The sequence below is a fragment of the Diabrotica virgifera genome, chromosome 6, assembly GCF_917563875.1.
Source record: "Diabrotica virgifera virgifera chromosome 6, PGI_DIABVI_V3a".
In the NCBI taxonomy this organism is placed as follows: Eukaryota; Metazoa; Arthropoda; class Insecta; order Coleoptera; family Chrysomelidae; genus Diabrotica; species Diabrotica virgifera.
Window position 1 is genome coordinate 233,841,090 of NC_065448.1, and position 17,235 is coordinate 233,858,324.

Here is a 17,235-nt window from a genome sequence, read left to right on the forward strand (position 1 = left end):
TGGTAGGTTTGGTGCTTTTTAGTTCTTCATTCTCTCGCCTAAATATAGATACCCCAACTCCAATTTCATTGTATAAAGATATATTTAATATTCCCGGACTATTCTAAGACTTTTGTGAATCGTATTCACCTGAAGATTATTCCTCTTGACTTTGTCAATGATATCTATGTATAAGATCGAGCAAGTTTCCGAAGTGTATTCCATAATTAATATCTGTAGACAAGCTTGTCACGGTGCTAGAACAAAGTCATTAATGTGACGCATCCGCTCCCTAACAATTTCTACAACATTAATGTCCATACGGCTCCCGTTCAAGTGGATTATCTTAATCCGGAAGATTAATAACCATGGCGGCGTTTCCGACAACTGGGGAAATTAATCCTTGATTGAGGAGCCGGAGCCACTCTTGCTCCTCAAGTGGCGCGGTCGACAAGGAGAAGGTCTTTCGGACAATGCAATTACCTCGCTTTATTAACTAACCTAAAGCACCGCCGCAAATACCACGGAACAACGCTCCTCGAGCCTTGTAATTGGCTCGGATCGAACAAGTGCTAAATAAATAAACATCTCGGACTGATTATGGCAAGATACTTCGAGATAACTCGACTATGTTTGGATAAGGATTTGAGGTTATACACGTGGTTAATTGAATTTTCAAATTCAGTTCAAGATTGTGACGAAATCGTGTTGATCCAAAGCGATACGCTTATATACAGGGTGTTTCATAAATATATAACAGTTATATATGTACTAAGGGCATTAAGTAGATGTTTGATTTTATTCATCCAATTCTTTATTTCGATTTCATTCATTTCTCACCTTTCTCTTTTGTTTTACTACTTTTCTTCTATCTTCATAATTCTCTTTGCCTTATCCCTATGCGGGGTGGGCTTCCCTAATTGCATTTCTCCATACAATTCTATCTTGGGTCATATCAATATTAATCCCCTTTACCATATACTGCCTAATCGTCTCCCCCCACCTCTTCTTTGGTCTTCCTCTCCTACTCCTTCCAGGAATCTGCACTTCAGCAATTCTTCGTATTAGGTGATTAGCGTCTCGACGTTGAACATGACGAAACCATCTCAACCTATGCTCTCTCATTTTGGCATCAATTGGTGCCACACCTAGACTTCCCCTAATATACTCACTTTTAATTTTATCCTTTTTTGTCACTCCACTCATCCATCTAAGCATTCTCATTTCCGCCACATGCATTCGTTGTTCTTTCTTTTTTACTGCCCAATATTCAGTTCTGTATATCATAGCCGGTCTTATGGCTGTTTTATAGAATTTTCCCTTCAGCTTCATTGGAATTTTTCTGTCACACAATCTCAATGTTACATATCTCTCACAATTTTTACATATTCGCCAGGGACTTCTTTCTTATTGAGTGCCCACCAGAGAATCTCTCGAGGAACTCTTTCATATGCTTTCTCAAGATCAATGAATACCATATGAGCGTTGGTCTCTTTATTCGTGTTTTTTCCATCAGTTGCCTTACAATGAAAATTATTTTAATAATATTTATATTCATTTAAACCTTCTTCTTCTTCTTCTTCTTTGAGTGCCTCTCCTATCGGAGATTGGATATCATTAGGGCGATTCTAATTTTATTTACTGCTGTTTTGAACAATTCGTTAGTGGTACAGCCAAACCACTCTCTCAAATTTCTCATCCAGGACATTCTTCTACGGCGTGGATTTCTTCGTCCTTGGATTTTTCCTTGCATTATATTTTGTAGGAATGTGTACTTTTGTCCTTTCATCAGGTGGCCTAAGTATTCTAGTTTTCTCTTTTTTATATTCAGTAGAACTTCTGGCTCGTTATTTATTCTGCGTATTACTTCTTCATTTGTAATTTTATCCACCCAACTTATTCTTAGTATACGGCGGTAGCACCACATCTCAAAGCTTTCAAGATTTTTAATATTCCTCTGTTTAAGAGTCCATGACTCAACACCGTAGAGCAAAGTACTGAATACATAGCATTTTAACATTCTAGTTCGTAGATGAATACTAATATCATGATTACAAAATAATTTTTTCATTTTTATAAAAGTAGATCTGGCAATTTCAATACGTCTTTTTATCTCGTGATTTCGGTCACCTGTTTCATTGATAAGGGTTCCCAAGTATTTGTTTCGTTTACTTTTTCAAGTTGGGTACCGTTTATTGTGATACTAGTGTCATTTATTGGATTCATAATGAAGGTCATATATTTGGATTTTTTGGCGTTCATCCTTATGCCGTAGTTTTTATATATCTCATTCATACTTTGAACTAGATGTTGTAGACCTTCCGCTGTTCTTGACATTATCACAGTATCGTCAGCATATCGAATGTTATTGATAACTTCTCCATTGACTATTATCCCTTCGTTTGCATATGAGAGAGCTTCTTGGCATATTTGTTCGCTGTAGATATTAAACAAGAGCGGTGAAAATATACAATCCTGTCGTACCCCTCTACGTATTTCTATTTCGTCCAATGTTTGGTCTTCTATTTTTATATTAGCTCGCTGATTCCAGTACAGATTTAATATTATTTGTATGTCTCTGGCGTCAATGTTCTTACTCTCCAGGATTTCTTTGAGTTTACTGTGACGTACTTTGTCAAAGGCCTTTTCAAAGTCTATAAATCAGGCGTGTACCTCTTGGATAACATCTAGGCATCTCTGTGTTAGAACGTTCAAGGCAAAGATAGCATCCCTTGTACCTAATCCTTTTCTGAATTCTATCTGTGTATCGTTAATATCGATGTCTAGTTTTTGATAGATTCGGTTGTGGATGACGCTAAGAAATATTTTAAGCAGGTGACTCATCAAGGAGATTGTTCGATGATCTGAACATTGCATTGCCTTAGTTTTCTTCGGTATGGTGACAAACGTAGACAGCAACCATTCTTGCGGTATTATACCAGTACTGTATATTGTATTGAATATATGCAGTATTATGGTTACGGATTTATCATTCAAAAGCTTCAGCAGTTCTGTAGGGATTTCATCAGGTCCGTTTGCTTTTCCATTTTTAGCGTTTCTTATTGCGTATTCTATTTCTTATTTCAATATGTCTGGCCCAGTTGCATTGATTATATGAGTTAAGTTGTTTCTATCGTCTTCAAATAATTCATTCAGGTATTCTGTCCATCTTTTTATTTTATTCTCTAGATCTACAATAAGATTTAAATTTTTGTCTTTAAGTTTACCTATTTCGCATTCCTTTATACTTCCTGTTATCTCTTTTATTTTTTGTGCATATTGGACGCATCGTACTTTTTCTCATAGGTTTCCATTTCTTCACACTGTTCTTTAATCCACGCCTCTTTGGCTTCTTTTATTTTTTTATGTGTTTGTTTATTTCTTTGTGTTTGTCTAGGTAATTCTTCATCTTTCTTCTTTGTTCCATCAAGTCAAGTATGTCTTGTGTCATCCACCCCTTGTTCTTTGTTGTCGTTTTTGTCAGATGTTTCTTTCCTGCTGTTTGTATAACTATATTTATGTACTTTAATTTTTGGTTAACGTTATCTCTATCGTTAATTTGTTGTTGCACTGAACTGAGGTTTTCTTTTATTTCTTCTCCTGTTTCTTGTCGTATATTTTTGTTTCTAAGTTTATCTAAATCTAGTTCCTTTCTGTGTGGTCTCCTAATCTTTTTTGGTCTCGCCTCTATCACAGTAACTACCGGGTTATGATCTGAGCCTATATCAGCTCCTGGGTACGTCTTAGTACATTTAACAGCATTACGATACCTCCTTGCTATCAGAATGTAGTCTATTTGATTTCTCACTATTTTTTCTTTGGTATGTTGTGGATATGTCCATGTATACAATCACCGAGGGGATAATTTGAAAAGGGTGTTTGTTATTACGAAGTCTTCGCTCTGGCAAAATTGAATCAATCGATCTCCTCTGTCGTTTCTGTTTGCAAGTCCATAGTTTCCTACATGTTCTCCTACCTTACCTTGACCGACATTGGCATTAAGATCGCCCATTATTATGTTAATGTGTTGCTTTCTTATTGCTTTCAGCATTTCTTCCAAGTCGTTGTAGAATTGTTCTATTTCATCGTCATATTTATCTGCTGTTTGTGCATAGACTTGAATAAGATTTATTAAGTTATGTCTTTCTTTAATTTGTATTAATATTAAGCGTTCTGAGTAAGGAGTACAGGTAATCAGAGAATTTTTCCATTTCTTTGAAATGATGATTCCAACTCCGTACCGATGGGTGTTGTTGTCGATTCCGGAGTAATAAAATACGCCATCATTTCGTGTTGAACATTTCCCAGATCCTGGCCATTGTATATCACTGATTCCTAAAACATCGATGTTTAGTCTATTCATTTCTTGTTCAACATTATCCAGTTTTCCTGCAGAGAACAAACTTCTCACATTCCACTTTGCAACTCTTAAAGTTGTTGGTTTCTGCATTATTGTACAAGGATTTTGCAGGTTTACGACCGACTGAGCCTTGCAGTCTTGTGCTTTTCTCTCTCTGTCGGATCTTGGTATCCGATTCCCATGATCAGTAGAGTTTTCACTATTTTGGTGTACACCGTAATGACTTAACTAGGGGTACTCTATGAGTCTTTAATGCAGTGGTTCCCCGTTGCTTTCTGCATCCTTCCACCGTTAACCATCCTTGGTTCATCCACTTTGAGACCGATTTCTCGATCTCAGGACAAAAGAGTGCCCTTCCACCTACTAGCTCATCCACCCGAAGCCGCTGGCCAGTAAGTGGTGGGATTGCTTATACCGGCAATCATTCGGTAGATTTCACCATATCTGGTTACCCTCACTTAGTTTAGCCTGCAGGCCAATGCAGTTGCCCGGGATGTGGCACGAGGAGCCATAAATTAGAGTTGGATGTCTTGTGGGGACCAGTTATCAAGGACCAGTTATCAAGGTCATTTAAACCTTGCCATTCGCTAAATATTTTCTTAAAATTGTAATTATTTGTAACTTTGGTATGTTTAAAATTATTGTGCTACTGCTAAGATTTCTTAATTTAGGTTTTTGGCCCCTGATATATAATTATCTCCCCCTACCCCTATTTTAGCGAAATTTTCCGAAGCATGTGGATACGTAGCTTAAATATTATCTAAATTCAACAACCAACTCCAACTCCAACTAGTGATTTTTTTCAACTACATGAAGTCTACAATCATATTGAAGGATTTGTTCTTTTTAATCTTAAAATGTCATTTCATTGCATTTTTAATGTATAATAAATATAATTAGTTAATATCGTCTTTTATTTGTACCTGCCAAACTCATAGGTCTGGATCTCGCGTACCGAAAAAAAGTTTATTAATAGCAAACTGAAATTTTTTTAAATATGATATGTCGTGGTATGATATATATGCCAAAAAATTATAATTTGAAAATATTAATCGACCAGTCTAGGAATTTTTCTCCAAAGTGGCTTTTTCTCCAAAAAACGAATTTATTCCATAATTTTGAACCTATCTATGTATATTTATTTTATTAACTTGTTATTATATGGGTATGTATACAAGTAATTTCAATTATATCTACGTAATCGAAACCCAAGGTATCGTCTGATATTCAAATTCAGCGCAAAAGTGGTTATCTAACAATGCTTCGTATTCGCTGATACTTCCTTGGGAGCTGAAATTTCAATTTCAACTTTAGACAAAACTGGCTATCCCTGAGATATCGAACGATGGTTTGCACTGAAATTGGAATATTGTCTCTCAGAGTGGCACAACGTCCATTTTAGGATATAGAGCAGATAAAATTTACCGAACAATTCTATATCATTTTCAAGATAGGGAACATAAATTGGAAGCACCGAGTACTGGATGAAAATTGAATTAACGTTTCTATTTTCGGTATGATCAGAAAAATATTTAAACGGATTATTATTATTTAAAACTTTATTAAACTTATTTAAACACTTTTCAAACTTCTTATAAAAATAATATTTTTCTACTCTCTAAAAACTGTTTTTAATTGTTTCTACAATTATACTATTTTCTATATTTAGTGCTGACGATATTACAATCTACGAGGCTTTGGCATTAGTAACACAGTCTACAATTGATTTTCCAATAATCATGTCTGACTCCCTCTCTGTTTTAAATTCCTTGGTTGTAAGTAAGTACCCAAGTTACTCCTCCATATCATATGCAATCAGAAACGGATTTTAAAACTACAAAAAGTTAATAAAAAAAATTTTTTGTATGGATTAATGCACGTATCGGTTTCGACTATAATGAGCATGTTGATATGCTGGACAAAAAAAAGAATGTGTGTACTTTGTACATACGTAAGAAGTTATACTTCTATTATTATGATTTCAACAAAACTAATATACTTTAAACAGTTTATTTATATTTTATTTAAATGTTAAACTAATTTTATTACTCACTACTGTTCAAAAGTGTTTATTAAAACAATACCAAAAATAAAAAAAATAAAAGAATAACACACACAAACACATTGAAAATGCCACAAAAATGATTTCTGAACAATAATTGTTGGCCAAATTTTAACTAAATACGTATTTTCTGAAAAAAATTTATATAATATTATACTTACAATTATAAAATGTATAAAAAAAATAAAAAATAAAATTTTGTATTGGGGATTGAACCCGCGTACATTGGCGCGGTTAGTTTTGAAATTCAAGCATCTTTAGATTTAAGCAACTGAACGTTTTAAACTTTTTATAGTTCTGAATTTAACCAAATTAGTTTGATTTTTGTGGAATTGAAATATTAAAATACAACAAAACATAGAGTAAGAAAACAATATTAGATGAATATTGGTAAAAATTTTGTTGGTAATCAAATTATGTAAATCAAAGCATTACATACTAGGTAGGTAGGTTTAAAATTATGCACACCGGAATATTTTTTGAATCGCGGAGTAATTTACAAAAGAAAATGAGAACAGCTGTTGACCGTTGTTCACTACGTTCAAGCGTGCTGGCGTGAACCTGCTGCAAAGCGAGTCTAAGGTGGGGATATTCAACCATATCTCCCTGCCTTCGACTCGCTTTGCAGCAAGTTCGCGCCAGCGCCCTTGAGCGTAGTGAGAAACGGTCAACAGCTGTTCTCATTTTCGTTTTGTAAATTACTCCGCAATTCAAGAACATATTCCGGCGTGCATCACTTTACGATTTGACAGACAAAAAAAATTGAAAATAAAAGTTGACAATATTTTAAACCCGTTTTTCTCAAAACTGCTTTTTTCAGAGGCTGTAGACATTGCAACTCAAATCGACTTGACCAATCCACCTGGAATTTTGTATACTATATTTTCATTCCTTGAGGTAACGCTGTCGAGATATTTTTTGTTTTATGCTTATTTTTTGCTTAACAATAATAAATATGTTGATTTTCACCCTTTTTTGCAAAAAAGTTTGTTGTTTTGACTTCTGAGTGATATCAAAAAGTCACCATTCAATAAAACTAAAAAAACTCGAAGCGTTACCTCGAAAAACTCATAAGCTAATAACATCTTTTCGAATGTTTTGTTTGCCATGATCCTATGATGAGTTCTGATGTCCACCGCAAAATTAATTGTTTTCTGAGGTGTCTTTAAAAATTTGCAACCCTTGCCTTATTTTTCAATGTTTTTTCTTGAGTTTTTTTTTGAGTAGTCTATGAATTGTACTGAATATGCTTATTTAATTTAAAAATAAAATAATTCTACCAAACTTTAAAAAAAATGTGCTTGAAATATTGATTTCAACCCCTACGGCCCCCCCTTAAGGATAGCTATGACACGATTTTGATAGGCAACCCATGTTATAAATATTTTTATGTGTATGAAATTTAATAAAAACAATGTTTCATCCGGCAAACAGATGGGTACAGTTCGACCTATATTCGGATCCCGTACTATAAGGTACTGGCACTGGCAGTGTTTTTATTATTGTATATAATTATAACTAATTTTTCTAATGATCTGTAAAAACATTTTCTGGATTACCTTTTATTAAAACCATACAAACGATTTAAAAAAACTTAATGTGAAAGAAAAATGATACACATTCTTAAAATTATTGATCCTCAGAAACAAAATATTATTTTTATTTTGTTGGACCGTATGACAAAACATACCATAAAACCTAGATCGCGCTATTTTTTATTTAAAATCTGTCTCCGTTTACTTGTAGAAAGATACCTTACCCGTTAAGCATCAAATCCTATTAACATTGCTTTTCTTCTTTTTCAGAAAACGGCGTACCTTCTCAGCCGCCATGATCCGGCTGTTGGGTACACGACTTTTCACTCGTCTTTTGTTATTAGTGTGCTCTTTGAGCCTCCTCAGTTTGTTGTTCCTAAGCCGGTGCGGATTTCATGGCCTCGACGCTACTCCCAACGCAGCCAACTCTCCCAACTCCGCTCTGGATCCTCAGGACCCCGCCGACGTCCAGCCCGACGCTCAGGCCGCTTTTCTCGATGGTGAGTTATTAATTTTTCTACAATTTTCTCGTGGATTATGAGGGATTTGCGATGGAGGAAGTTACTGCTAAGCGGTTATAATAGAGGAATTTTATTTTTACTCAATGGCGTTCGTTAATATCAGTACAACATGTGTTTACCGTTTTCTCAATAAAAAAGGGTTATTTAATATAATGTAGGTACTACAAAGCTAATATATACAGTGCGCTGGAATAAGTGTTACCCCCCCCCCTTATTAACTTTTTGATTTTTAGCACATAAGCAAAAAGTCGATTTTTAAAATAATCATAGTATATTATAGAACCTGACAACACTAAAATCAGGGCATATATTTTATAGTATAGGTAGTGAAACCGAATCAATCGGGGGAGTCGGATTCTTTATACAAAAAAGACTTGCAGATGACATAGTGATTACAAGAAGTATATCCAAAAGAGTAGCCTATTTAATCGTAAAGCTAAACCGAAGGTATAAAATAAAGATTATTCAGGTATACGCACCAACAACGGACCATCCAGATGAGGAGACTGAAGACTTCTACGATGACATCTCAACGGCACTGAAGGAAACACCAACACATTACACGATTATATGCGGCGACTTTAACGCAAAGATCGGTCTAAATCAGGATGAATAGGAAACAGCACTAGGTAAATTTGGATCCAAAGGCAGAAACGAGCGTGGCCAAACACTACTAGAATTTCTATTACAACAAAATCTATACCAGATGAAAAGTTTCTTCTCTAAAAAAGATCACAGAAGATGGACGTGAAAAAGCTTAGATGGTAAGATTAGAAACGAGATAGACACATAATCAGTGACAAAAATTATATATTCAACGATGTCACAGCCCTTAATAGCTTTACCACAGGCAGCGCTCATAGAATGGTAAGAGCCAAACTATAATTAGACTTAATAACAGAAAGATCCAAAATGATTATAAAGAAATATTTATTAAGCGCAATTTATTAAGCACAATTTATTTATTTAGCGTTTACATTTCTGATTACATAAATAATATAATAAATAACTTAGTATAACTTACATAACTTATAAAACTTGTAAATTTTATTTAAATACACTTCAGTCTTTTTATACACTCCTTCACCACCTCTCTCCATCTCCTTCTGTCCAATGCTAGTTCTTTCCATCTCTCAATGTTACTTTTCTTCAAGTCTTCATATACACTGTCCTTCCATCTTTTCCTTGGCCTGCCTTTCCTCCTCTTTTGTATTGGTCTTCGTGAGAGTACTATTTTTGTCATTCGGTTACTTCCCATTCTCTCTATGTGCCCCAAGTATCGTATTCTCTGTGCTTTGATCGTCGTCGTAATCGTTGGCTCTTGATATAGTTCCTCCAATTCTTTATTGGTTCTTCTTCTCCACTGACCTTCTATTTTCACACCTCCATATATTGCTCTTTGCATTTTTCTCTCCCATCTTTCTAATAGGTCTGTTTCTGACTTTTTGAGCACCCATGTTTCACTTGCGTATGTTTTTTTGTTTTTCTTGATACGTATTTGGATTTCAGCAATGTGCGTAATGCTCCATATTTTTTATTTCCTTTAGCTATTCTTGCCTTTATCTCCCCTTCTTCATGACCATTTTCATCTATTTTGGCTCCCAGGTAAATAATTTCTTTGGCTCTTTTGAGCGAGTATGTTTTTTCTCCATCTATTTGTACTACGATGTTATTCTCTTTTTCTTTTTGGATCTCTCCCATTATCATATACTTTGTCTTTTCTTCATTTATTTTAAGTCCGAATTTTTTGGCTTCCGTTATTATGTTTTTCATTAACTTTTGTAGTTCTTTTTTGCTTGTTGCTAATAGCGTCAGATCATCTGCAAATGCTATGCATTGGTGGCCGTTTATAAATATCCTTTCTTGCATGTTTATTCTGCTTTTCCTGATTATTCCTTCCAATGTTAGATTGAATGCCATTGTTGATATTGGGTCTCCTTGTCGTAATCCTTCCTTGGTTTCAAACTTTTTGGATGTATACCCTTTCCAAGCTATTTAGTTTGTTGTGTTTTCCATCGTCATCTTTATCATCCTAACAATTTTACTTGGTATCCCCAGTTCTTTCATCAGTTCGTACATCTGCTGTCTATTTACTGTGTCGTAAGCCTGCTTAAAGTCTATGAACAAAGCATATAGTACTGTTTTATGTTCCCAACAGGTAGTCTGTATTTCTTTTAAGGCAAATATTTGGTCAGTCGTTGATCTGTTGTTTCTAAAACCTGCCTGGTATTCCCCCAGTATTTTTTCCGAATAATGACTTAGTCTTTTTCTTATACTTTGTGCCAAGATTTTGTAAACTATTTCTAATAGTGCGATGCCTCTGTAGTTTTCGCATAGCATTCTATCACCTTTTTTATGTATAGGGCATCTTGCTATGGTCCACTCTTCTGGCATTTTTTCCACTTCCCATATTCTTTTTATCAGGTCATATATCTCTTTCTGTAGTCTTTTCCCTCCTGATTTTATCATTTATGATTATAAAGAAAGCCAACCCAATATGGATTGACCCAACGAATTTAAATGAATACCAAGGCAATATCAATAAAATCCTACAACAAAATGAATGCATGAATAATGTAGGTGCCCTAAACGAAAATATCGTATAAGCTATTCGAGAGGCTCAAGTAAAATGCTACCCTAAAAGATGCCAAAACGAAAAAATAACCATTGAAACAAAGCAACTAATGGAAACTAGAAGAAAAATCAAAGGAAACGAAAGCACTGACGAAGAAGAACTGCGAAAAATAAACAAAGAAGTATCAGAAGCTATAAGGAAAGATTTAAGGAAATTTAAGAATGAAAAAGTCCAGCGAACTATAGAAGAGAATAAAAGTCTGAAAGTCCTGAGAAGACGGCTAAACAATGGAAAATGCGAAATACACAAACTAAAGAACAAAGAAGGAGTCCCCACATCAAATAGAGAAGAACTACTACACATAGTTGAAGACTTCTATCAAGAACTATATACAAGCCAAAGAGAAGACCAAAAGAATTTAGAAGCCGCTGCATCACGCAAAGTTATCAACCAGGGTTCAGAGCTCATGCCAGAGATCACACTAAGCGAAATCCAGGACGCAATGAAAAAGATGAAAAACAACAAAGCGCCAGGAGACTGAATTCTCTAGACCATTTGCGAACATGTTGAACAGATATGCGCTTTTACCCATAAACTTCAATTAATTGACGATGAATGTTAATAGGTGAAATCCATTTAAAAAACGTATCAGAGCATGAAGTTCACATTGGCGATAGCAGCGACCGTTACTTCCATCTTCGAAGGCTGGTAGGCCGACACTGAGCTGTACAGTACAGCAAGGCGAAAGTGATGAAGTGATTGAGAGGGAGAGTTTATGTGTAAAGTAGTGTTGCTAGATTTCTCTCAGTACATCACACTCTTTCTCAGGGGTATAGGGAACCTTTTTTTACGAATGACCCTCGTGGAACTGTTCAGCTTCTGTGACTGTCTGTGCTGTATCTTTGAACCATATTTACATTTATGGATATGCATTCCTTCGTTATAAATATGATTCTTTCGGATATAGTCACTACGTTTTTGAGGTATTTCGATAGAGAATTCTGGATACCAATTTCATGGCACCCCGTGTCTATTCCGTAAATTGTTTTATACTAAAAGGCAAAGTTTTCAACCTAATAGAAACATTAATTATATTGAAAAATATTAAAAATATTACTACAAGATTTTTAATTGAAAACCTCTTGGTCAATTTCCCTGGTAACACCTCCATGGCTTCTAAAAATTGCAAGCCAGATGGATGCTGAAGCGAAGAAGACAAGAGGGAATTCAAAAACTTACAATTCACGACCCCGTCTCTTTAGATAGTAAATTCCAACGGAAAGTGGACCTAGTTACTCAAAGGAGTAAAGACCAATATAAAAATAAAATAAAAAATTCCATTTTTATTCAGTTGCAATGCGAAGGCAAAACCGTCTTATTTTTGACTTAGAACAGAGAGCGCAAACCAGCACTCTAAATCGACGATTTTCGACTCTATTTGGAGTCATCATCAGAGAGGCATAAGTTTTCTGCTCTCTGTCCGAAGTGACCAAACTACGAATGCTTATCCCCGTATTGCAACTGACGTTTATGGAGTAGGTGACTAGCGTCACCTGGCAACTGAAAGGCAAAGGTGGGGTATTTTGTTATTTTTATAGATCCAATCCTGTTACTCCATGAAGGAGCATAAGGCATCCACGAAACTTCTCCATTTTTATTTATTTCTGTAATGGCTGCTCTCTCCACTCAGGTTTTCTCCAAACTTTTATAGTCACCTTCCATCGTGCTTCTCCATCTATTGGTCAGTCGTCCTCTGCTTTCAGATGAAGAGTGCCATTAGGTTTGGTTTGCTTCGCTTCAGTTTCGTTGATTTTTGAAATTAAGGTGATTGAGTCATCAGGTCTCTGCACCCGAAAATCCGTTTCTTCTTCCTAATTTTCTTCATCATGATTTCTTTCTCTGTTCTATTTCTGTTTCGCTAGTCGTCCTCTTAATTTCCGGTCTTTTTTCCGCCTTTAGTTTTTTAAGTTTACATTAGGCTTGTTTGCTTCTGTGAGTTTCTGGTACCTATGATCCCACTTTATTTTCTTCCCATTCACTTCTATTTTCTGATAGCATATTCCTATATTAGCACCCTTTTTTTCTTCTCTAGCTCTGTCTATTATGTTTTTATATATTTTTTGTTCATTTCTTGTAGGTTATGCATCTATGAAAATATCTCTTTCCTTCAACTTTGCTTCTTATTGTAAAATCTTTATTTTGTCTTTCCATTTTGCCATTTCAACTATGCATCTTTCTTGCTTTATCCTCTGGGCTTTTCGTATCTTAGCTTTCAACAAGAGTTCTTTTTCAAACATTCTCTCAAATGCTTCCTTGAGCATATCTTCATTTTCGGCATCCATTGTGATTCCAGTTAGTAATAAGTTATTTCGAATTTTTGTCTGTCCTTTCCATACCGTCTTCTTTATTATTTATGGTAATTAAAAATGATAAAATATTGCAAGGGAAAGTTTTGCTTTACTAAAATAAATAAATAATATTAAAAACAAAATTTTATTGGGACCATTTTTTTGATAACACCTTCGTGGTTTCGAAAATTTGTAAACCAACGAATTACTGGGGCAAAGAAAGCTGAGGGAGATCTAAGAGCATCTCACATCTCGCCTGTCCAGCGCAGTAAAATTCCAACTAAAAATGGTACCCCACATTCAGAGTAGGAGTATAAATACCTAATATAAATAAATAATCATGTCGTCCTAAAATTAAACAAAAACCGTCTTATATTTTAGTTTCTTCAGAGAGCATCAAAAACACTCTAACCGGTTTCATTGGACTTTTATCGCGCTAGACAGGCGAAAAGTGAGATGCTCCTAGATCTCTCTCAGCCTACTTTGCTCCAGTAATTCGTTTGTTTGCAAATTTTAGAAACCGCGAAGGTGTTATCAAAAAATTGGTCCCAATAAAGTTTTGTTTTTAATATTATTTAATTATTTTAGTAAAGCAAAACTTCCGCTTGTTTTTAGCAGATGTCGCTACGACACATACACCGTCATGTTATTTCGTTCTGAATCAATAATGGCAGCTCCAATTTTAGTGTGTTTAGAGATAATCCAATATTCACGTTCTGATAAAAACTTATAAGATTTGAAACCGCTTAGGGTGCTTTTAATGCTCTCTGAACAAACTAAAATATAAGACTGCTCTTGTTTCGTTTTACAACTAAATGATTATTTATTTATTTAATTAGAAAAAATATTACTATATTACGGATGTTATAGGTACTGTAATCAAATATTAAAATGGCACTATTGACTCCCACCGTAGAAATTAAATAATGGACCAGATAACCTCCCACACATCACCATCTCGATCTCCAGTCGTATGTCAGTGATTTAAAGTGGGAGATCGTGTCAGGAAAGGAAAGGTCATGGGAGAGATTTGGACAAAAAATGACAAAAAATTATAGGGAAAACCAAAAACTCTTCTACGGCGCATTAAAACAACTCAGACAAAAGAAAGAGCACACGATGCCGAATATAAAAGACAAGAATGGAAACGTACTAACAGAAGAAAAACAAATAATGGAAAGATGGAGAGAACATTTCAAAGAGCTAACTCATGTAGACAAGGACAACATAGGGGAGATACAAGAAAGGAATGAAGAACAACAAGTGGAATCCATAACAAGAGAGGAATTAGAGAAAGCAATAGAAAGAGTAAAACTGGGCAAAGCACCAGGCAAGGATCATATCACCCCGGAAATGATAAAATTCATGGGGACAGAGGGAATGGATAGCATGAAAGAACTAATGAATGATATCATAAATAGAGCAGAATTACCAAAGGACTGGAAGAAAGACATTATATTACCAATACACAAAAAGGGAGACAAGAGAAACTGTAATAATTACCGAGGTATCACCATATCAAGTATCCCTGGGAAGGTATTAGCAAGAATACTAGAGACAAGAATAAAAACACAAATAGAAACAACTATGGAAGACACACAGTGTGGATTCAGGAAGGACAGAAGCACGCAAGACCTAATATTCACATTAAGACAAGTAAGTGAGAAGGTAATCAAGAAAAATAGAGAGATACATATGTGCTTCATTGACCTGGAAAAGGCGTTTGACAGAATCCGAAGAAAGGACGTTTGGAAGACACTAACAGAAAGGGGAGTCGACAGACACATAATAGAAGTAATAAAGGATATGTACAAAAATAATACAAATACAGTAAGAACCAATAACGAGGAATCCAGAGAATTTTCTACAAGTCAAGGCGTCAAACAGGGATGCGTGCTGAGTCCACTGCTATTCTCAGTGGTACTGGATGAAGCGATAAAGAAAGCCAAGAGAAGAATGAGAAAACTAACATTAGGATACTGGCAAATGAAACAGACTCAACTATCGGAGCTACTATTTGCAGACGACATGGTATTGATAGCAGAAAACAGAGAAGACTTACAGAACAATCTTGAAATCCTAGAAGAAGAACTATCAAACATAAATATGAAAATTAATACAGAGAAAACAAAAACAATGATAATTTCAAATACGAGGAAGACACACGCAATAGAATTAGACGGGAAACAACTAGAGCAAGTGGAATATTTTAAATACCTAGGAGTAATAATCGAATCAAATGGTAAACAAGACATGGAAATAAACGAGAGAATGGGACGAACAGGAAGCTTATTTAACACTATGAAAACAACATTTTTTGGGAAAAAAGGGATACCGGAAAAAGTAAAAACGGCAGTCGTTAAATCAGTAGTTAGACCAACAATCATGTATAGCAGCGAGACATGGACATTGACGGGGAGACAAAAATCCAGAGTCAATGCTATGGAAATGAGGTTCCTGAGGAAAATAGCAAACAGAAAGAGGACAGACAAAATACGAAACGAAACAATTAGACAAAACCTAAAACTAGAACCAATCAATGAAAAAATAGTAGAAGGACAACTTAGATGGTTCGGGCACGTGTGTAGAATGTCGAACGAGAGGCTAACAAAACGAGTGTTCGAAACGAGAGTGCAGGGGAAAAACAAAAGAGGGAGACCAAGAGTTATGTGGGTAGATGAAATCAGGAAAGAAGTCGAGAAGAAGGGATTGACATTGGAAAGTGCAAGAAACCTAGCGCAAGATCGGAAAGCATGGAGACTACAATGCCAAACTCAACTCCACCAGCCTTACACCTAAAGGTAGAAAGGCTTAGGACTAAGTAAGTAAGTAAAGTAAGTAAGTAATTAGAAAAAATATTACTATATTACGGATGTTATAGGTACTGTAATCAAATATTAAAATGGCACTATTGACTCCCACCGTAGAAATTAAATAATGGACCAGATAACCTCCCACACATCACTATCTCGATCTCCAGTCGTATGTCAGTGATTTAAAGTGGGAGATCGTGTCGGAAAGTTTGTGTAGCGTCATCCTCCCTTTTGTAGAGATCGCAATATAAGTTGAAGGGAGAAGTTAAGACCGGCTTAGCAAGGGTTGATTGATGCCATCTAATGCCGAGAACGACTAATATCGATGAAAATATTCCGTTCCCCTCTTTATGCTCCTCCATTTCTCTTGTCAAATTAATGGCGGTCTCGTGTTAAAATTCAGATGCTGAAGATGATATTTGGAAAGAAGATGTGTACTAATGATTGGATTATGTACAGGGAATTTGCAAATATGATTATTTTATGTTTTTAACGCTAAATTGATTTATCGGTTTTAGGAATCCTGCGCAGTAAAACCTTCTGCATGCTTTTATTAAATTTTGAAGCACCTGTTTATATTACAAAATAAAAATTCAGAGAACGCTATTTTCTTCTTCTATTTATTTCTAGAAATATATATTTTGGTAAATGAAAAGTAAACTTATAAGAGTAAAAGTATAAAAAGATAGTCAAAATTTCTTTTTAGTCGGAGGGTAAACGGCCTCCTTAATTCAGAGTTCTTAAACAAGTTCTTTTTATGTATGCTGACCCGTAAAATACGAATTTTTTGGGTAACAGTTGATCCGGATATCGATAAGATTGCTATAACAAAGAATTTGAGGAATCACATATCAGCGATTTTTCGCAAAACCCAACAATTCTTCGTATTTTTTGGGTCATTCTAAGCAAACAATGTATTTACAAGTTTTTTCGTAGGATGCATAGTTGCATACATAAACGCGGTTGAACTTCCAAAAAATCGAAAAATTGCAATTTTGAACCCGAATAACTTTTGATTGAAAAATAAAATAGAAATTCTGCT

At 35.1% G+C, this 17,235-nt stretch overlaps 1 protein-coding gene across 3 annotated transcripts in view; it reads left to right on the forward strand.

The window, feature by feature from the left end:
• The window catches only part of LOC126887302 (chondroitin sulfate N-acetylgalactosaminyltransferase 2), a 1,014,890-nt gene that overhangs the window by 529,344 nt on the left and 468,311 nt on the right, over window positions 1-17,235 (forward strand). For all 3 annotated transcript variants that reach the window (XM_050654726.1, XM_050654727.1, XM_050654725.1), the window contains one exon: window positions 8,207-8,436. In XM_050654726.1, the coding sequence (XP_050510683.1) occupies window positions 8,207-8,436 (230 nt within the window). The remainder of the gene's footprint in view (window positions 1-8,206; window positions 8,437-17,235) is intronic.